This window comes from Leopardus geoffroyi, chromosome B3, assembly GCF_018350155.1.
Source record: "Leopardus geoffroyi isolate Oge1 chromosome B3, O.geoffroyi_Oge1_pat1.0, whole genome shotgun sequence".
In the NCBI taxonomy this organism is placed as follows: Eukaryota; Metazoa; Chordata; class Mammalia; order Carnivora; family Felidae; genus Leopardus; species Leopardus geoffroyi.
The window spans coordinates 44,593,299-44,616,031 of NC_059337.1; the positions used below are offsets into that span (position 1 = coordinate 44,593,299).

The 22,733-nt window shown below is 44.3% G+C and overlaps 1 protein-coding gene across 3 annotated transcripts in view; it reads left to right on the forward strand.

Annotated features, from left to right (window-relative positions):
• Nucleotides 1-22,733, forward strand: part of ANXA2 (annexin A2) — a 43,513-nt gene continuing 20,780 nt past the window's right edge. Inside the window, exons 1-4 of one of the 3 annotated variants that reach the window (XM_045449562.1) lie at nt 71-109; nt 2,364-2,455; nt 11,908-11,966; nt 14,853-14,952. In XM_045449562.1, the coding sequence (XP_045305518.1) occupies nt 11,919-11,966; nt 14,853-14,952 (148 nt within the window). In that variant the 5' untranslated portion in view covers nt 71-109; nt 2,364-2,455; nt 11,908-11,918. Of the gene's footprint in view, nt 110-264; nt 300-2,363; nt 2,456-11,907; nt 11,967-14,852; nt 14,953-22,733 lie in introns of those variants that run through there. The other 2 variants (XM_045449561.1, XM_045449563.1) reach the window with 2 other exon arrangements.

Genomic DNA, 22,733 nt, shown 5'->3' on the forward strand with positions numbered 1-22,733 from the left:
GCGGGCCTCGCCTGCACCGCGAGGATGTGGCGGCTATAAAAGCCCCACCCAGGGCAGCCAGCTCTGCTGCACAACTGGGGACGCTCGCTGCTCTCGGCGCCCGGCCCAGGTAAGCGGGGCGCGCCCCGCCCGCCCGCTATGGCCCCGGGGCCGCCGCGCTAGCGGGGCGGGGAGGAGCGGAAAAGGAGGCAGAGGGCCTGGCAAAGAGGCTTGGGCTACGGGAACGGCCTCGGGAGGCCGTCCAGGAGAGGGGGCTGGAGGGACGGTCCGCACGAGGTGGAGAGCGGCGCAGTAGCAAGGTGGTCTGGGCAGGGGTGAGGGGGACCAGTTGCGCCCCAGCGTTGGGGGTGGGGGGCAGAGGGAGGGGGTCGGGTATCCCCCCCGCAGTGCTCCCAGGAAGGTTGGAGAGGGGCGCCAGGGAGGGGAGCGTAGGGAGGCCCTACATTCCAGACGCGCCGGGCGCGGGCGGTGGGCAGGGTGTGGCTGCTCGGGTAGCCTCGGCTCCCAGGCGGGGCGGTCTGGGGGGCATTTCCCTCCACGTTTAACAAAAGCTTTACGGCCATCTAAAAAGTAACCCCCAGCAGTTTCAAGTTACTTTACTTGAAAAACAAAACAAAACCTCGCCTTTGTGGAACTTGTACCGACCCGCAGGAGGAAAGCAGCTGGCGGGGGGGGGGGGGGGGGGGTGGGGTGTTGAGGTGTGGGAGTTTGTAGTAGCTACCCGATAACACGAAACAAAGAAGGAACAAAAAAACTCATCTTATTCTCCTTTGCCTAGATTATCTTGCAGGAGAGCAACTTTTGATTTCATTGTTATCTGGAGAGTATCTTGGTTGACCATTTTTTGCGTCAGGAAGGAAGTGTCCCCCAAGCTTGGGGGAAGGGAAGGAAGAGGGTTGTCCTTGACTGTTACTCCCGGTGATGCAGCAGTGAGTCAGGGTCCAGGATACAGAAAAGGGCGTGGCCCCCTGGGCTGCTCCAGGCAGCTGGGAGGCCAGTCTCAGCCCCTGGAGTGGAGGGCTGGATTCCATCAACTGGCTGTTGAGAAGGTAGGGAGGAGGACATCAGTTTCCTTACCCATGAAAGTGGCTTCAGGATGCTCGCTCTTACCTACACAGGGTTATCATTGAAGATTTCAAAAAAAAAAAAAAACCCAAAAAAAAAACACATTCAAAAGTAAATACGTAAAGCATACTGAAAACACGAAGTGCCCCACAATTGCAGATTGTCACTTTTCGGTTAAGATTTGCTATTTTAATGCTGTGGGTATTCTGAATCTAAAAGAGCAGTGGCCTCATGGGTTCAAATGGTCTTTACCTAAAGCCATAAGATCCTAGAGTCAAGGAGTCTGGGCCCCTGAGCTTAGACTGACTCTACTGATGGATTCTGTCCAAAAGTGGGTTCTGCTGTGCCGGTCTGGAACTTGGAGATTTAGAATGCAGAATGCACTTTCTCATTGAAACAATGTTAGAGAGGTGCTTAGGTTCCTAATTAACATGGATTGTATCTAAATTCTGTACTGATAGTACATGCTTAATTTGGTGGCGGGTGATTGTGAGGAGGAAAGGTGGGAGGCTAAAGGAGGGTATGTGGGTAGGAAGAGTAAATCACTGAAATGTCATTCTGGAACTTTCCTTAATTTTAAGTTTGGCCCTGATTAATTATTTTAATTGGAAAATTAGATCTTTGCCCCCTCTCACCCCCCAATTTGTTTTTTTTTTCACCTACCTCCTGTGTCCTTAGTGCCCCCCTTCTCTGACATATTGCAGAAGCCATTAGGCTTAACCAGTCCTGTCTTCCCACATCAGTGTACTTACACCCAGCTAGAGACTAGCAAATTGAACCAATATTTATGAAGTTAAGAGTGGTTGGTGATCCTGAAATCCTCAGCAACCCAAAGGAGTTGTATTATTTAAAAACCAAGGAAAGCTTGTTAACCTAAACACATCTATGCTTTATAAAGTTAGAGGCCATGGAATTAAGGAGCCACATAATTACAACATTCAGGCGTTGTGAGGGAAGATCTCAGATGAGGCCAGGTTCAGAGAGGCAACCTCTGGAGAGGAGTCCTCTGGCCTGTGACATTAACACATTTCAGTTTAGCACTTCTCTCTCTTCTGAGTCCATCTCTTATCTAGATGCTTCAGGGGTTTCTCCAAAAGTATCCATCACATCTGTAGTAAAAGGGTGTGACCATCAATGTGCATTTTTGTGATTTGGAGACCTCCTGGATTTTGTAATTTCCCACAGAGCCAAACAGCCTATCTGTGGCAAATGCCCAGGAAATACTGCTTGCTCACTGGCTTTGATTAGGTTCTTGGTCTTGGATTGCATCTCAGTATTTAACATTTTGTGTCTTTCAGCTATTAAAGGACTGTATTGATTGACATTATGCTGGCTCTCATGGCCATTAGTTTCCTGACTAATTTCTGATTTAAGTAGTTTTCTTGGCAAGGTAGGTAGCCTTCTATAATTGTTATTGATTTTGAGGGCTGTAGGCTCTTTCTGCACCGTCGGAACTGGAATCTTGCACTAACACACTCTTGCAGGCTGTGGGCCTGCAGAGGCCTTTTTTGTTAATGGAGAGTGGGCGGGTCACAAAAAGGAGTCCCAGGGTCTCCTGGGCTGCTTTGAACATCCATTCATTCCACAGCATTTATTACGCATCTATTATGTTCTACTCGCAGGTATAGGTACTGGGTATAAAAGACTGAACAAAACAGACAAAAACCAAACAAATAAAACCAAAACAAACTCTGCTCTTAAGTCTTCAAGTCTGGCAGGAAGTGAAAGAAAACAGACAAAATAAGTGAATTATATAGATAGTAGTTGGATTTTGAACTTTACATTTTCCCAAATGAATATTTAGTTTCCAAACTTGGTGGAAGCTCATTTCCCCTTTAATCCAGCTGTTCCACAAACCTGAGCATCATATTTAGCTTGCCTGTGGCAGTGACCTTTAAAGTTATAGTGACTTAACCTGCCTTCTGGATTTGATTGTTAGAATTAAATAGAAATGGGATGCTCCTCTTTTTTCTTTTTTTGCACATAGGACTCCACCTCCCTCATTTTCCCTGGTGCCACACCCAGTTCTAGTTAGAGGCTCCCTCAGGAAATTCCAGTTCTTTAAAAAAGTTCTTTCCACCCGTTCACTGGTATACTTTTCCTTCTGTTGCCAGAGACAGTCTCCATCTCTTTTGTTGGGAAGCAGGTCATCAGTAGGGGTCGGGAGATGCCCAGGCTTGTTTTGAGTGACTCCACTGAGATTACCTCTGAATCTCCCTTGTGGGGTACACCCTGAAACTGTAAGTCCTCTGCTCTCAGTCTTATGAGAGAGAAGTCAGTAGCATCCAAGTAGTCTGAGTTCTAATCCCAGTTTTGGTGTGGGAAGTTCCGACTCAAGGGAGTGGCTGTGATCTAGAGTCCTTGCTCTTTGTCTCCTGGCCACACCCAGTGTGCACACTCTTAACCCAGAGGGAATGGGAGTCCAGAGGCCACTTGCAGGTCCTCGTTTCCACCTCCTTCCTTACATTCCATGCTGTAGGAGATGCAGGTTACATTTCCACATTGTCTAGGGGACAGAGCTAGAGCCCAAGTGACCCTAACAGCACAGAGGTGGGGTGCTGCGGGTTGGAAGGGGCTGTATGTCAAGACGAGAAGGAGGCTGCCCCTGAAGTGATCTGCCAGGCTTTTTTTGAGACAGAGAGAGACAGAGCATGAACGGGGGAGGGTCAGAGAGAGAGGGAGACACAGAATCTGAAACAGGCTCCAGGCTCTGAGCGGTCAGCACAGAGCCTGATGTGGGGCTCGAACTCATGGACCGCGAGATCATGACCTGAGCCGAAGTCGGACGCTCAACCGACTGAGCCACCCAGGCGCCCCTCTGCCAGGCTTTGAGAAGATTTGCACAGAAGCTGGCCGCTTAAGCATCCAGCTCAGAATATATGGAACTGGAACTGCATTTGGGATGTTTAGTCTGAAGGAGAGAAAGAAGACTGAGCAAGAGTGCATTGAAATAGGAGACATAAGTTGGAAAGACCCAGTGTGTGTAAACCATCCATAAGTGCGATTGAACGCCAACTGTTAGGCACTGCGCTCAGACCTGTGAGGAAACAGAAGTGAATGTGACAAACCCTATGAGCAGATACAATGGAAGACCACCTTCATATACAGGAGACAGGAGCACAGGGCAGGGAGAGGTGCAGGAGAAAAGTACATGATTTTTTGTATCCTGAAGTCTCATGAGGATGTCAGCTGATCAAGATTGGGTGTTCCCAGAGGAGGGAACTTGAAGAACTTGGGCATAGACGTAGTAGAACTGTGCTCAGTGTATTTGGAGAAGGATTACCAGTCCAGTGTGACTGCAGCGCTAGGGGTGTGTGCGTGTGTGTGTATGTGTATGTATGTGTATACAGACACATACGTATTTGTGTGCGTGCATTCGTGTGGGGCTGTGTAGGAGATATTTATGGAAAGGTAGGTAGAGTCCAGAGTCAAGATCTTGAATGCTGAGTTTAGACTCTTTCCTGTAGGCATCAGGACCCCATTAGAAAAATAATAAGTGGGTCATAAAACATTGAAATTGAACTGTAGATGTGCAGGCCTTGATTTCCCAACCCTGAAAGTGTTTCATGCCAGCTGACTTCATTCTTCCTGCCAGTTTCTTTCCACCCACTCCAAACCCATGTCAGGGGACTGACAGAGAATCTCTGAGAACAGGAGGCTGCCACGTAGGTCTGTAGGTAGCAAACAGACACATCCTGATACAGGTCTGGCAGCAAACGAGCAAGCCAGAGCAAGTGCTGTTGTGTCCGCCCTGCTCAGTTAGATCAAGGCCACTGGGCAGAATTCCAGGATTTCTGCAGAATGACTTGGCCCTGTGACTCAGGCATTGATCAAGACCGTAAAACCAAGGAGAAAAGTATGTGTTTTCAGGAATGTTCTCTTCAGTAGAGATGCTTTGGGGGGTTGGGGTGAAGAGTGGACAGAGTACAATATGAATTCCACGCCCAGCCCCACTCATGCATTCCTCCTCCCCACTTTTGGTTTAAAATCCCAGTCTGATCCTGTGGACCTGGAACTCTGCACAGGAAAGGTTTTGGTGGGGAAACCCAACCCTCCACACTCCCAACCCCACACGTTTTCGCTTTAAAAATTCTCATTTGTGTCATCCAGTTCCTGATTGATTCATCATGGTTGCTAGGGCTGTGTTTTGTGGCAACACATCAACATGCCACGTAAAAACTGTAAAGTGGGTGTGTCCACGAAACTGCTGGTTTATACTCAGATTTCAGATTTGGTTGTGCAGACCAGCCCTGTTGCAACATGGTTTTGTTTGTTTGTTTGTGTGAATTAGTATTTGGGTTTTCTGGAGCTGGTTCCTAATTCCTTTTAGTAGGACTTGTTTTTGATTTGTAGTGTTGACTCTTGGGTTTGCTTTGTCTGTTTCAACTTTTTTTTGTTTTTTGCAAATTTTGTTTTAATTTTCTTTTTATGGGCATAGTTAAACCTATTTCACTTGTACCATTTTTATTACTGCATGTTTGAAGTGAAACAGTAAAATATTTTTAAAAAATGTAGGGTTTTTTTTTTAAAAAAAGGACAAATCCTTAAGTATCTTTTTTTAATAATCTTTTTTACTTGTTTTGAGAGAGAGAGAACATGAGCAGCAGAAGGGGGGCAGCGAGAGGTGGGGACAGAGTATCTGAAGTGGGCTCAGCCAGAGAACCCAGTGTAGGGCTCCAACTCAAGAACTGTGAGATCACGACCTGAGCCGAAGTTGGAGGAAGTTGGAGGCTTAACCGACTGAGCCACCCAGGCGCCCCCTTAAGTATCTTTTTTTTTATTTTTTTTATTTTTTTATTTTTTTAATTTTTTTTTTTCCAACGTTTATTTATTTTTTGGGACAGAGAGAGACAGAGCATGAACGGGGGAGGGGCAGAGAGAGAGGGAGACACAGAATCGGAAACAGGCTCCAGGCTCTGAGCCATCAGCCCAGAGCCTGACGCGGGGCTCGAACTCCCGGACCGCGAGATCGTGACCTGGCTGAAGTCGGACGCTCAACCGACTGCGCCACCCAGGCGCCCCTTTTTTTTTTATTTAAAAAAAAAATTTTTTTTTTTCAACGTTTATTTATTTTTGGGACAGAGAGAGGCAGAGTATGAACGGGGGAGGGGCAGAGAGAGAGGGAGACACAGAATCAGAAACAGGCTCCAGGCTCTGAGCCATCAGCCCAGAGCCTGACGCGGGGCTCGAACTCACGGACCGCGAGATGGTGACCTGGCTGAAGTCGGACGCTCAACCGACTGCGCCACCCAGGCGCCCCCCCTTAAGTATCTTTAAGACAGTCCTTATGTTAAATGTAAATGATTGTTTTTCAACAGCTGCACAGATTTCGTTAATGTCTGGCTTTGTACTCTAAGAGCTTTTCCAGTCAGGCAGTTAACTGTCTTCATTCATTAATATTTTCAAGGCCAGAGGGAAAAACTGTTCCCTTTATGGCTGGGGCAGGGAGGGGCACAGTGAGTCTGTGTTCTCACCCCGGTGGTGAATTATTTCAGACTTGTTTGAAGTAGGTGTGGCTCTTTCAGTAAGTCACTCTGTACCTCTCCAGTTATTTTCTTAAATGAAAAAACTTTACCTGATAAAGAGCCATTTTAATGATCTTGTCTCGTCAGCCAGCCCTTCCCTGGGAATGGAAGGTACTGGTGCGTGCAGATCCTAACTCACCAACAGATTGTATTTGCTGACTTTTTTTTCCCTTCCGTTTTACAAGTTGAAACCAGTTGGAGATCTGGGTGAGGTCAAAGTGCTGGAAAGAGTGATGCAGACTGCCATTTTCATGTTCTGTAAGAAGTCTGCCAGGCAAGGAGTGGTTGTTCTGCTTTTAAAACACTTCAGAATTTTTACACCGTGATGTGGAATAGGTGAGAGTGGAATTGTCTCATGGCTTGTAGACTTCATTTTATTCTCAAAGCACTAGGTAAACTAAGGCAGAGCTTAAGTAAGAAAATTCAGCCTCCAGGGGCACCTGGGTGGCTCAGTTGGTTAAGCTTAGTCTGACTCTTGATTTCGGCTCAGGTCATGATCTCACGGTTGTGAGACTGAGCCCCACGTCAGGGCTTAAGAGTCTGTCTGTCTGTGTGTCTCTCTCCTCTCCCTCCCCTTCTGCACCCCTCTGCACCACCCCCTCCCCCCAAAAAAATTCAGCCTCCACAGCAAATGTTGTGGTGAACAGATACTACAAGCATTGGTGAACAAATCACTTTGGCTTTCTGGCTCTCCAGTATTTCCACAGCCAATCTTAATTTTGCACCATTCAGAATCCAATATTATAGGCCCCCCACAGGATACCACATTAGACATGTTTTAAACCTGTCCTCTTGGTTCTCCCACCACCCAGGGATAGACCGTCTCTTCCATTTCTTCTCCCTAGCCTTTCCCCCATGTTTCTCTGGTTGGAACCTTCCCGAGTGAATGCTGTTCTCCATCTAGTCAGTACCTCACTAGAAAGCTCTTACCTGATCTCACCCTTATTACTTTTATCTTTTCTCTGCCTGAGTCTTAGTCTTTGGAATGAAGAACTGTTGTGAAGTTGCAAAGATGAAGGCCCAAGAGTCAGAGGACCCAGATTCTGGCCCTGCCTCCATTCTCATTAGCTGAGTAACGTGGGCTCATGTCTCAGGTGTCTCACTGGGGCAGGAAGGGAAGAGAGCTGGAAAACCCTGTGGGGTTGCAGTCTGCATTTCACAGTTTTGTGTGTGTCTGTCATAGCCCTCAGTGAGTGCAGACCAAGTGTGTGCTTGCTAGGGGTTTATTGATTATTTGCATGTTACCCGTGTTTGTAACCTACAGTAGCACTACCAAGACTTTCTCTGCTTTCAAGAGTAGCGCTGCACTGGCACATTCTCATCAATCAAACGTACTATGCTAACTGATGTTTTAACAAGCATTATAAGTGGCAAAGCCGACTGTTTCTTCTACTGACTAGTCAGTTGTTCACAAAATGGCTTTGCATTGCCAGGGGATCGGATGAAGAAACAAGGGCCATATTTTATTTGTAAGGTGAAAATGTATTTGTTATTAAGCTTGCACGAAATAGGAAATATTTATTGGATAGAAAAGAACTTGCATTGAGTTATAGCAAATGTCATGGATATTGTTTTGTGGTTATTGTGATCATTTTGCTTTTTCTGCAGAATGGCTATAAACAATACAAATATAAATGTTAATTATGCCAAATACCAACTCATTTCTAAAAGTTTATTTAGCATCTAGAGTGTGCAAGGCACTCTTAAATTTGCGGGGGATCAAGACTCGATGAGGAAGATGAGGTAAAACATACTCCCTGCCACTCTGAATGGTACTTAGGCATTTGCCATTTGAATACTTGATACATGCAGGAACTCAGTACGTTTTGCTCAGCAAAGAAGTCTGGTGGCATCAGAAAGTGCTTTTGGCATTGAAAGGTGGGAGAGAGCATGTGGGATGGCAGCTACAGCCACCCCATTAGCATATGCCAGAGTAGTGGTAACTTCAGGAATGGGTATTGTCTCCATAACTAGAAAAAGAGGTAAAGGTAAGGATATGGGGGAGGAAGCAGGCATCAGGGTGCTGTGGATGAAAGGAGTACAGTGTTTGGGGAGAAGCAAGTAACTATTGGGCTCAAGTCCACTTTTCCTGGGGAGTACATAGAGGGCGCCGAAATGGGGTTTCTGTGCCAGTCTTTGAGGGCTGCCCCAAGCTGGAATAAGAGAATACCATTGAAGGATGGGTTTTTAACTATTTCAATAGGATGAAATAGAAGAATTTTATTTTTTTTTAAATGTTTATTTTTCAGAGGCGGGGAGAGGCAGAGAGAGGGGGACAGAGGATCTGGAGTGGGCTCTGTGATGACAGCAGCTAGCCCGATGGGCTCGAACTCACAAACCAGACTCAAACTCAGGAACCGTGAGATCGTGACTTGTGCCAGAGTTGCACCCTTAACTGACTGAGCCACTCATGTGCCCCAAGAATTTAATTGGTAGTAGCATGTAGGATTGATTTGATGAAAGGGCAGCACAATTGTGGACGATAAAATGGAGATGAAGATTTGTGGCGCTTAAAAAAAGCCCTATTTTCTGGCTCTCCTCAGTGTGTTGTGGCTGTGGGAGAAGAATGAACAGGAATGGAGAGTGTATATCAGATTGCCTTTGACTTATACGGTAACGAGGGTCCCACGTGGGACAAGCTTAGGCAGCTGTTTGCAAAGCCAGTGCTCATGGCCGGAAAGGCAACTTAGAGGAAGAACTATGCAATAAAAACTTACTGTGCCTCTGTGGCTGAGATTCCCTAAACATCAGAACCAATGTGAGATAACTGATTTAAGAAAGAAGTGGACTTTAATCCACACTTCTCTGTGAGGAGAAACAATTCTGTCTGCAAGTCTGACTTAGCGGTCCTCTGTTCAGGGTTTTGCTTTTGTTTCGGTGTTTTTATTTCTTAGCTGTTTACGGTTGGGACTAGAATTCTTCCAGGTGAGTGACAACAGTTCATCCCTTACTGCAGACCTATTGCAGTTCTGACTAAGCCTCAGGGGTGGTAGTCAAGGTCAGGATTGGGTGGTTAGTGTCCTAGGGAATTCTGCTTAGGTGATTCTCAGGCTGATGGATACTGGTGATACCCTCTGGAATGTTTCTTGCCACAAGTAGAAGTAGGAGATTTCCTGCTGTATCAAGGCAGACTCAAACTTGTTTGTCTTGACAAGAAATCTCAAACTTGGTTTTCCAGTAACCTGGCTACTGCAGACGTTTTTGGACTAGGATTGGACCATGGCACCATGGGATCCTTTAGACCAGTGCTGCCCAACAGAAATAGAATGTGAGCTGCACATGCAACTGTAAACTTTCTAGTAGCCACGTTTAAAAAAAAAAGGAAAAGAAACAGGTGAAATTAAATTTAGATCGTGTATTTGGTTGAACCCAATGTACCTAACATATCATAAATACAATATATAATTAATATAAAAAAACAAAGATATTTTATATTCTTTTTCTCATAGTAAGTCTTCAAAATCCAGGGTGTAGTTTACACTTAGAGCACATCTCACCTTGGACTGGACAGTTTTCAAATGCTTGATAGCCGGGTGTGGCTGGTAGCCACTGTTTTGGACAGTTCAGTTAGAGATGCACGACCACCCATACCAGCATGGCATATTTGTTACAACTGATGAACCTACCTTGACATATCACTGTCATTCAAAGCCCATAGTTCACATTAGAGTTCACTCTTGGTACTATACATTCTATGGGTTTTGACAAATGTATAGTGGCTACCATTACAGTATCATACACAATAGTTTCGTGGCCCTAAAAATCCTCTGTTCATCCCTCCCTCTTTTGTAATTCCTGGTAACCACTGATCCTTTTACTGTCTCCTTTGTCTTGCCTTATCCAGACTGTCATTTTAGTTGGAATCATACCATGTGTGTAGTAGGTAGCCCTTCAGACTGGCTTCTTTCACGTAGTAATATGCATTTAAGATTCCTCCATGTGTGTTCATGGCTTCATAGGTCATTTCTTTTCAGTTCTGAATAATATTCCATTGTCTGGGTACCACAGTTTATTTATAGAGCAAGACTTTTTACAGTCAGGATTCTATCCCAGTGGTGGGACATATTTGCGGGTGGGGGTGTCTGAGGGCTGAGGGAGTGGGGGTACGTGGAATAGCGGTGGTTTTCTTGAAGACAGAGGGGTGGTCTAGGAGAGAGCTCAGGATGAAAATCTTGCAAAAATATATCTATAAGCACAAATAAAGGTGAATCCTCTTTTCTTACATTTCTTACACCTCCACGCAACACAGAGCCTGGCACCTGCTTTTCGTCCAAAGTGTTGAGAAGAGTTAACAAATGTGTGTGCCAAACACTGCCTCCAAGCCAGTTTTATGAAGATACTTAGACCATGCTAACTGTTGGAAGAGAATGGAAAGCAGGATTTGCATAGGCATAATTTCCTTGATCAAAGAATATTAAGCACAGAGAGATCAAAGTGAACGTTGCTGTAATTCAATTGTCGATCCCACTGTTTTCGGGATACAGCTATGCTCTGTTTTCTTTATTTTGGGATGATGGTGCTAAATGACCTCTCTTGTCTCAGTTGAGATAAATTTCCTGCTACTTGGGCACTTTTCATTGGCAGAGGTTGGTGTATCAATTCCGAGAACTGTGTGATTGCAAAGCTGGAAAGCCAATTCATCAGGCTATAGTGTCACAGCCCGATTAAGTGTATTAACTGGAAGATGACTTCATTTCAGCCATTTTGAATCTTAAATACAAGGATCAGTCTTTTATGGAATGAGTTAATGTTAGAAAATCTGTCCATTCTCTTTTTCATAAACAGTTTAATATCTTCTAAACATCAGTGAGTTAGAAAATAATTATGGATAGTAATAAGTATGGACAGAATGGGCCAGTGTGCAAATGCTATTGATTTCAGGCCACACTCATGGTTTTCAGGTCCTTTTCAATAGGTTAAGTTACTGGTGAGAAATACAGAAGCAGTGGCTGGTTTGACAAGCTTATCACTTTTTATGAGAAGTGGAAGACTCAGTTTTATCCTGTTTGAACAGGTTGCATTAGCCTTGGGGAGCATTATGTTTTTATATTCACAAATCAGTCTCCCCAGGTTCTGTTCACACAGAACAGGAGAAAGACTGGCTACTTCTGTAGTCCATCCCAAATCTAAGGCATACCATCTCCCAGCTTTAATTTGCCCAATCATAAGATAGGAATTGAATCTATTTGCAAAAATTATTCTAATATCCTCAGATGAAATGGTCCAAGAAATAGAGATTAGTATAATGAATCACTGCGCTTCAGGGGAAAGGAAAGCCTCTTCATAAATATTTTCTTGTTGTACTTTTTTTCCCCAGCTTCTTTCAAAATGTCTACTGTTCACGAAATTCTCTGCAAGCTCAGCTTGGAGGGTGATGTAAGTATATCATTTTCACTTTGTGTAATTTTTGCAAATTGGACATCTCTCTGGATAACTGTGCTACTCTCTTTCCTTGTGCTTCTAGGGAAAATGAGGACAAAATATAGACAGTCATTCCCTGTCTTTGTTCCCCTTTCCTTCCCCGTTACTTTTGCTGTTCCTAGTAGTTCAATTTGATAGAAATGTTATGGCACTGGAAACTTTTTGGGCATCACATTAAAATTGAACATACACTAGTGACATTGGAGTGGCTGGAGTTTTACCTTGCTATATACTTAGCATGGCAATGGTAGTAATTGTTATGATGATACATGTCTTTAATGTCATGCCCTGGCATTTTATTAATGACTGTCATAAGCTACAGCCATCTTGAAAATGATCCTTGTGTGTTTTGGACTTCTTACAGTGTACAGGAAGTTGTTCTAGACAAGGACTTAGACGTTTGTTATTTTTTAAAAAAATTTTTTAATGTTTATTTTTGAGAGAGAGAGAGACAGAGTGAGAGCAGGGGAGGGGCAGAGACTGAGACACAGAATCCAAAGCAGGCTCCATGCTCTGAGCCGTCAGCACAGAGCCCAGCCTGGGGCTCAAACCCACGAATCGTGAGATCATGACCTGAGCCAAAACCAAGAGTTGGACGCTTAACTGACTGAGCACCCATGTGCCCCAATAGTGTATATTTTTAACCTTTCCTCTTGGAACTTGTGTACACTGTTGTTGGCAACACTTACAAGCTGCATGTTGAGGTCCGGACAAGTCCAAGAGCTAAATAATTTATTCCTTAATGGATCTGATCATTAGATTATTTTTAGTATCAGATTTCAGAAGTTAGCTTCTCATGTAGCCTTTAGTATGATGCATTTCTCTGTGTGGAGAGATGGGCCTGCAATAGAAAATGTCCTACATTTCCCCCATATTTTAATGTTTTTTTATTTTAGAGAGAGACAGAGCGCAAGCAGGGGAGGGGCAGAGAGAGAGGGAGACACAGAATCCGTAGCAGGCTCCAGGCTCTGAGCTGTCAGCACAGAGCCTGATGCAGGCCTCGAACCCGCGAACTGAGAGATCATGACCTGAGCCGAAGTCGGCTGCTCAACTGACTGAGCCACCCAGGGCTAATTTCCCCCATATTTTGAAGGAAGAAAAAAAATCACTTTTCCTCAGTAATTTGATTTTCAAACAAGTGGATTTTACAGGTAATAGGTTCAATTATCCATTTAGTTTTGTTTCCAGAAAATTTATAAATTATTTATAACTTTTCCCTACTCACTGTTGTTTTTGGAATAAGACAACATAGGACCTGGGAAATAAAGCCTTATATGATATGGCTCAATGACCAGACTGCTTGCCTTTGGAAATAATTGATGTAAATAATTGATTGTTTATTGTTAATAATGTTTTAATAATCTAATAATAATAATAATCTAAGATGTTCTTCTTAGATTTCCAAACACATTTTGTAGCCACCATAATAAATATATTACTTCAGAATAGCATTTTGTCCTTACCTTTTCCTGAATGTATGTTTCATTTTCATTGATATAATCTTACAGGAGTGTTGAGGAAAATTAGATGGAAAATACTTTAAAAATCCATTGTGTTTCAGCGTTTTAAATATTAAATGGATTCAGTATTTGGCCAAGATGATCACAAGTACATTTTGAAATACTCTGTCCAGTCTTGAACTTAGATTTCTGGTTTGCCTTGGGAGATATTTGAGAGGATGGCATCATAATTACTTACCTGTATAACCTCACTGCTAATAAAACCAAGTGAAATGGGTGCTGGGATGCCTCATAATGTGTTGCCTGTGGGTGGAAAGGTAAGTCAGGGCACCTCGGTCTGGGACTCTTCCCAGAAACCGAAGCAAGGCAAAGTCATCACATCATGATGGCTATTATGTACTTGGGGTAGGTGGTGGGGATGGACTAGTCTTGATGTTGAAGGTGGATGGTTCCACTGACAGCATAAACCAGTGTCTGTCTTCTTTTGCTTGTCCTTTGCCTTGGGACCAGGTAGCAGGGAGGAAAGCTCCAAGAGCTCTCAAGGAAGGAGAGAAGTTAACGCTTTGGAAGGAAGTGATGTAGATGCACTCTACTGTCCTTCCCTCAGTCTGGGGTGGTGGGGTGGGGTGGGTGGGAGTGGGGCCATCAGATCATTGGAAAAGGGAGAGGGTATTGTTTAAAAGGCGATAAGAAAATAAGAAGAGTGGTAGACATAGGGTTCAAGGCATAGTGTTAAAGATAGCAGAGGAGAGGGAACGGAGAGAGAGAGGAGCAGGAACTTGGTGAGCAGAAAGAGGTTGTGGGCCATGAGGCCTGACCACCTTAGTGCCATGGCTTCCCTCGCTTATCTGATAGTCTAAAATAAGCAGGTCAGCATTTTACATTTATATTTTAAAGAATTGTGAGCCCAGTGATACAGGCCCAGTGGAAATTCATATGCCTGTAGCAAAAACTTGGCTAAACACACTTGTCATTCAGGCATTACCACATTTTCAGCTTGTTTCACATTGTTGCCGGCCTAGTTTCATGCTTTCCAAAGCGTTACCAGATAAACGCCCAGTAACATGGGAATAGGCCTAAGCTGAGAGCCAGGAGGCCCAATTTTGGGTTGTCTGCTTTTGAGTGCGCACCAGAAATAGGGTAAGTGGAAATACACACAGTGTATTCTAAAGTAGCTGAGCCTTTCAAGACAAATTCTCATTAGAAATGATGAAGTTTCTTATCCTCTGTGTGATGGGCACATTGATACTTCCCTAGTAACCTAGTTTACGAATGATTTGAATTGTTTAAAGAAACAATGGAAAAAAGTCCATATTAGGGCTGTTTCAGCTGGAGGATTTGAAATGTTTATGACTTGAGTGTGTTTGTCTTTCAACCTCAGCACTCCACTCCCCCAAGTGCATACGGGTCGGTCAAAGCATACACCAATTTTGATGCTGAGCGTGATGCTCTGAACATTGAAACGGCCATCAAGACCAAAGGTAAGTGACTTTTGTCTTCCTCTTGTCAGGCTCTGATTGAGGCATTTTTGTTGTCTCTTCATTCTCCCTCAAATCTCCATATACTGCCCATTTGAAATTGTCATCGAGCCTTGATGGAGTGGATCTATGCCTTCCCCATTCCACCCCACCCCTCCTTCCCTCCCTCCCTCTTCCTTCCCCACTTTGAAGACTTAAAACATCAGAAAGTATTTTAAGCAAGTAGCCCAGTAACATGGGAATAGGTCTAAGCTGAGAGCCATGAGGCCTGATCCCCTGCATGTGTGTTTTGGGCTCAACTCTTCACTTGGAGGCCTCAGCGCCTCCTTTATAAGGAAGAGGTTGGTCATGGTGATCCAAAAGAGCCTTTTTTGTCCTGGATCCCCTTGAATTTTGTTACATTTGTTGGAAAAATGCTGGGAAATTTTTACTGCTTTGCTTTTAGATTGATCTAATGAACGAAAAATTCAGACCTTTTTTTTAACCCTATTAGTTACGCCCCTTCTTCTGCCTGGAGCTTGAATTAGAAAAGCTGTCAGAATGAGTGTTTCCTCAAGTTCTAGGATGAGTAAGAGAGGGCTGGGGGCATATGAGCTTCCCTTAGAAATACAGCAGATAAAGCATTTAATTGGGCGGAGCTGAGCAAGAACTTGTTCAGGTCATCGTGCTGTTTTCTCTTCAGACTCTGGCTTATGTTAATGAATGAAGCACGTGTCTTTGGGGTCCCCCTACCCCCCAAATCCCTGGAACATTGTGATTAGTGTGGTGATGTTTGTGATTCACTGCATTCTTCCCCCTTTTGGACAAAGCACTTCCTTTCCCTGAGGGGCTAGACTGAAATGTGGATGTGACCCGGCAACCAGAGCAGTTGCTGGTTCCTACCTGTGCTGATGAGTGCTTTTCTCTTCACAGTAGAGTGTTTTAACTTAGGGACACTCTTGTACAAGTTGCATTCAGGTCACTGACAGACTGGGAACTTCAAACAGGATTACCTAGGAACCTAAAACGAGGATGATCATATAACCTGGCTTATTTATGTCTACGTTATTTACTGATTGTGCCCCTTGTCACTCTCAGAATTGTTTTGTGGGATAAATTACATGGTCATCTTTCCTAAAACCTCAGAGAAACTTGTGACTTTGTTTCTAGAGAAAGGATGGAGAGGAGAAAAATCTTTTACATCCTGTGGCTCTAACAGGACACAAGGATTTGCACCATCTGCCTGAAGCAGCCTTACGTTGTGTGAGGACACTGGGAACCTCCCAGAATGGCTGCCTGGACAACTGGAGGCAGAGTAAAGAAGCATCCAAATTAGACCTTTAATATGAGTCTTCTTTTCTTGATGCTTTTAAATGACCATACTTGTCAAAGGCTGGGTTGGGAAGTCAGGAAGTCACTAATCAGAAAATGAGACTAAAATTTTCAGGCCTTGGGGCTCCCGGGGGACTCAGTCGGTTAAGTGTATGACTCTTGATTTCAGCTGAGGTCATGATCCCATGGTTTGTGAAATCGAGCCCCTGGTCTGGCTCCCCACTGAGCACGGAGCTTGCTTGGGATTCTCTCTCTCTGCCCCTCCCCTGCGCATGTGCGTGGGCATGCATGCACTCCAGTGGTCTCTCTCAAAATGAATAAATAAACAGTTAAAAAAACCTTGCAGGGCTAATCTCACCACAGACCTTTCTCTTCGCTGGAGCTGAAGTGTGTAGTGGGTGAGTGCATGTGCCATTGTGGCTCACTTACCACCTTGGCTCTGCCACTAATTTACTAGCTCTCTGACTCCGGAAAAACACTTGACTTCCTTAAGCTTCAGTTTCCTCCTATAAAGTAGAGCTACTCAAAGTTACACTTCACACAGTTTTGGTTTTTTTTTCTTCTCCTCCAGTTGTTGTGAGGTATGAGTGGGGCCTGCCATAGAGACGGTGCTCAAAATGTGCAAAACATGTTACCTTAACACACAGGATCCACTGTCCTAACACTCACCTTATCTCCCTATTTGGGTGTGCCTACATTCCTGGGGGTTCTTGACAGGCCACTGTAGAAACACACTCCACTCACCTAACATTTAACTCATCTGACAAAGATGGTGCCTTTTACAAGCTTGAGACAAAGGCTGCTTTCATCCCTGCATGAGAAAGCTTCTAAGCACACTGGAATGTAAAGATTGTGCAAATGAACTCTGGTAACAGCTGAAACTCCCATGGTAATAAAAATACCTTCAGGCCCTTTCTGAGTTAGTAGGAAAATACTGTAGTTTCTAAACAGAAACGTCTGGAGGGCTAAGAATTGGATTCCTGCATTCCAGTTTGGTCAAAAGCAGCTGACATCACTAATATGGTTGCCACTATTTATTGAGCGCTCATTATGGGAAGGCATTGCACCAAGCACTTTAGGGAATGTTCTTCTTAGGTGAACTTCAAATTGATCCTGACATAGTGTTATATCCTCTCGGATTTATGGGTGACACAATTTAGGGTTAACATGTTTCAGGTCTCTTGGCCTTGGTTCAGACTGGGGTTTGAACAGCTTTGTTCAGCCCCAGGCCTGTGTTCTTAAACACCCTGATCTCGTGCCACCCACCTGCAAGGATTGGACTTTTTTCCTTTGCCGTAAGTTATTTTCAGACGTGAAGAACATTTTGTAGTTGGGATTCTATCGATATCGGATACCTGTCATATTTGTGGTCCAGGTTCAGATCCCCTGTCTTCTTCTCTTCCGGACTTAATGCCTAGTGATTCCACTTAGGACCACTTAATTATTTACTTTTGGTACCTAGTAATTTTACCGAGTAACTGAATTTTCTTGTGTTAGTTCTCTTGGCCCCTTAAAATAATTTGTGGATTGTCAGTATGTTTGGGAACCTTAAATCCAGGAAACTATTGAGAAGAAAGAAAGTGATATTCATGTAGAGCTCAGTGTACCAAAGATGTTAATATCAGCATTAGTTATGGTGGTGAAAACCCCGGGTCTCTTCTAGTTGGAGAATGACTTAGTAAGTTGTGGTAACTCCTTCTGTGTTACATAGAATATCTGTAGAATGTCACAGAAATGAGATGAAAAATGAGTGAAAAATGAGATTTATGAGCAATTTTTACAGAGATACAGTTCACATACATACAATTCACCTATATTAAATGTGCAATTCAGTTTCTTAGTGTATTCACCGAGTTTTGCAACCATCACCAACATTTTAGAATGCTCATTTTAATTTTTTTTTAATGTTTATTTTTGAGAGAGCGTGCGCCCATGAGCAGGGGAGGGGCAAAGAAAGAGGGAGACACAGAATCCGAAGCGGCTCCAGGCTCCGAGCTGTCAGCACAGAGCCTGACGCGGGGCTCAAACTCACCAACCGTGAGATCATGATCTGAGCCGAAGTCAAACGCTCAGCGAACTGAGCCACCCAGGAGCCCCTGGAATGCCCATTTTAACATACATTCACCTTAAAGGTGTCAGTTGTATAATTGATTCTTTTCCTCTGTTGCACTTTCAGCACATTCCGTATTCTCCAAATTTGCTATGGTGGCACACATCATCTTCATAAATGGAAGGCAATACATTTAATTACAAACAAATGAAGTCAGTAGTTGGGAAGGTAACATCCCTTTGTTCCTTTCTCCTTCCTCTTGATATTTGTAGATAACTAACACTTCTTTTAAAAAGTGAGCTAATTAATAGTTGCGCTTCCCATTTAAAATACCTTCTACCTTAAGTGTAATTAAGAAGCTCGTGCCACACCTTAACCCCACTCCCACCTCAAACCCTTTATCGGGAGGACACCATGTTCCATAATTGCTGTTTCCTTGACATCAATGGAAACAAAGGGTAAACCTCAAATGCTGACCTAAACAAAGGGCAAAGGACCATGACAAGATGACTCTCTGGGCCTCCCCTCCTAGATCAGGTCACCTCAGTGTATGTGCACACATGTGCAAGTGTGTGCCACGTACCGAGCTCACTGGGCGTGTTCTGCTCCCTCTGACTGACCACAGACTTCCCTTTAGTGCAGGTACTCTCAGGAAGGAAAGCTGGGAGCAAGTCACCTGTGGGGGAGGCTTCTGCAGCTGCTGTTGAACAAAGGATGGCAGAGGTGCCTGGGTGGCTCAGTTGGTTAAGCTTCCCACTTTAGCTCAGGTCGTGATCTCGCGGTTCACGGATTCAAGCCCTGCATCACTCTCTATGCTGTCAGTGTGGAGCTGGCTTCAGATCCTGTTTCCCTCTCTCTGTCCCTTTCCTTCTTGTGCTCTCTCTCTCTCTCAAAAATAAACATTAAAAAAAAAAAAAAAAAAAGATGGTAAACGGGAACAGGCCTGAAGTTGGAGGAATTTGAGGGAGGGGCAGGACTGGGTGAGAACAGTGGGCTGCTACTACTGTCTGGACTAGTCGTGAGGACCAGAAGCAGTTATTAGCCTTCCTTCCCCTCAGTCATATCCTCTCTCACCTGGCCTGTTATGGCATCTGTCCTCTTAATGGGTCACCTTGCCTCATCCATTGCAGATTCTCTTTCTAGCTGCTTCTCCAGGCTGTTCAGAGCCTTTACTCTGATGGGAGTGTGCAGTCCCCATCTAGTGGGAGTGTTAGCCCACTTCTATCCCTAAGCAGCTCCCACTCACCTCTCAGCATGAGCCCGTACACAGCTTCTTCTCCAAGTTTTCTCTGAGGAGGAGGCAGAATCAATTATTCCTTGGTCTTTGTCTTAGATACTTCACGTAAGTCATTTACAGCTCTTGTCATACTGTGTTGTAGCTATTTATGTATGGATTTGTCTCTCCGACCAGAATGTGAGTTCCTTGAAGGCAAGGACTTTATTTCATTAAACTTATTTAATCTGATTTAACATGGCCCCTGAGACTGTGTGAGAAGGTAAATATTTAACCTATATTTAAAGTGTAGTCAAATGTGCACAGATCCCAGACCGCACAGAGGTGAGTGCAGAGCAGGGAGCGAGATGAGGCAGCAGAGGACAATTCCAGAATCTGGACAGTATCCAGGAAGGATAACAGTTCCCTAGTGAGCTTTGATCTGTTTTCACAAAATGAATTTAGCTCACGCTCGTGAGTCTGCCTTGTTTTTAGTTTGAAGGGATCTTAGTATCTCTTGAGTATGTCACCTAAACCAAATGCATGATTGTTTTGTGTATACTCTGGCTTGAGGTAGACTATGCAATTATTTACCTTAATTTATGTCTAGTTAGAAACTGAATAAGGCTGTGCAAAAGTAGTAATATTGGTTAATTAACAAGAGGTTTCTGAGACTTAAATCTGTAGGAGTCTCTTGGTCTAGATTGGCCCTGGGTTAAATATATACTATAGAGTGTACAACACAGCTGTGAATGGTTTACCATATGGGTCCAAATAACTAGAAAGGAAAGTCAGCTAAATTAGAAAAGGACGAATCCAGACTCCATAAAATAGATTGTAATTAGAAGCAGCACAACCCCAGAGTTAGTGTAAGTGCCAAGAGACGGCTACAGCTTCGGTCTCTCTCTCTCTCTAGAAGGGGAGGGAAATGAGTTGCCCTGTTATTATTGCCAGTTTTGATTTTAGCAGTATTTGTGTTCTCCGGAAGGGATGCAAAAGCGGGTGATTTTTCCCCCTTCTCCTAAGCACAAGTATAGAGAAGCATAACTGCAGCAAGTTTTTGCACTTATTTTTCTCTTATATTTTTGAAAAGGAACCATGTTTTCCAGCATGGCCCAAAGTACTAACATTCCATGCCAGTGGAAAGCAGGCCGGGACGTGTATTTTTGGTTCACCTGCACACCTGGAGGGATATTCGTCCAGCTGAGACAGCAGTTAGAAATATAGTCTCTCGAGGATGCCAGGAGGCAGACTGGCTGTGAAAGGTGGCTTCTCTCTTAAGAGGGGAGTGGGAGGTGAGGGCCCAAACCTACAAGAACCCTTAAGCCTGAAGGAGAGTGTACTCGTGAGGAAGGTCTTTGTGACCCATGCAGCCCAGGGCCTTCCCACCCTCCTGTGAGGAAACAGGAGGAAGGGAACCTTCCCTTCACTGAGGACTTTTCCCTTTGTGATCAAGTTTACTTTCGGCTGAGTTCTCATCTTACAGCAGCACTGGGAACAAAGAGGCGCCAGTGCTGAGTCATGGCCACCTTTACTCTGAGCACAGATTTTGTGATTTTCTTCAAAATGATCTTTGTCTACATGGGCGTATAGATGCCAAATCTGAGCCAACAAGTCTGCAAAACATGGGTGCAGGAGTCCCTGGTGCCTGTCTAACCGTAGGCATTAGCTTTGATTGCCTGCCTCTCAGCTCTTTTCTTTTTTTGTAAAAATTTACTTTTTTCCCCTGAGGAAATCCAAATATCAGTTCTACCTAGGGACAATGGAAGGAACCAGATTTTTTTTTGGTGTTAGCAATGCTAAGACAGTAAATAGTGACTTCTTCACTATCAGTCGAGTTAAGGGTGGGTATGCTGGTTCCTCGTGCATCTGTTCAGATTTTAAAATTTTCTCTCCTGAGGCTAATAGAGTAGCAGGATACAAGATGGTGCTTGCACTCGACAGGTCATCCTTCATTTACATTTTGATTTGGCTTGAATTTGGATTGGTGGCCTACTTTGTGTTTTCCTGCTGGTCCTGTAGAGTATTTCAGAAATGTAACTATGCATGGAAGGCAGACAGGGTTCTAGATTGTTGAAGTGTATGCACACTGGGATTACCAATGGATGGCACGGACATACTTTCTAAGGGACTCCTCAGAGGTGAGACCAGAGCAGAATGGAAATAGAAGAAAATTGATTTTGGGGCCAAACCTTCTTCTTAGGCGCTTAGCTAAACCACACTTTGCTTGAGTCAGAACCATTCCCTGTTGGTGCCAGTGTTGGGAGAGGCGCCGGGGTTCCCCATCCACCTTCCACCCTGTACTTGTTTTCTTTCTCCTCTCTCAGGCAGCTGCTACAGGTTATCATGAAAACTAACGTATTGAGTGCTAACGGCAAAAGTGTTCCCCGTCCTCCCTTTGCCCTTATTGTCATCGACTCAAAACCGAATGCAGACAAGAGCCAGGCCTGTGACAGAAGCTGAGTGGAGAAGGTAGTAGACATGTTCCCAGTCTTTAACTCAGCCTGCCCTTTCTTTTTGCATCCCAGTAAATGTTCTCATGATCTGTTTTACAGAGTAAGAAACCGAGGCCAGGGAGATAACTAACATGCCCCAGATAGTACAGTTCTGAGCCCCACATAATTTCCAAAGCATATGTCACTGCCACTGATCTAGATGTCTCCTTTTTTTGTCTTTGTTGTCCACTTGAATGTCCCGTTCCTGGCGGGACCCTCTGGACACCGAGTGCTCACGTTTGCTGAGTGATCCCACGGGGTGCCTCCGAGAGCAGGAATTCTGGGCCAGGCAACACTGTGGCTGATGGTGGGAAGGATACTTTTGGGCAACAGTGTGTGTGTGTGTGTGTGTGTGTGTGTGTGTGTGTGTGTACGTACATGTGTGTGTGCTTCTCTGTCCCTGAAGTCACTTTCAGGAGACAGATAACTTGGCATATTAGCCCTGTTGGGAAGGGGCTTCCCTTCTCTCCCCAAGTTAGTAATGGCTATCTGGAAGAGAGAGTCTTTAGCTCTTTCTTTTGAAAAAACCTCAGTTGGGATATCTCTTCAGTGGCCATGCACTGTTAGTGGGTGGCAAATCATTGTCTACAGATTATTAAATGTGTGTACATTGTATGTACTAAACAGTAAGTCCAGTGCTATAGACATATAGACACAATACTGTCCCATATCCTTTTTAGGAGCTAGATGGAGGAGTGTGATATGAAGAAGTATT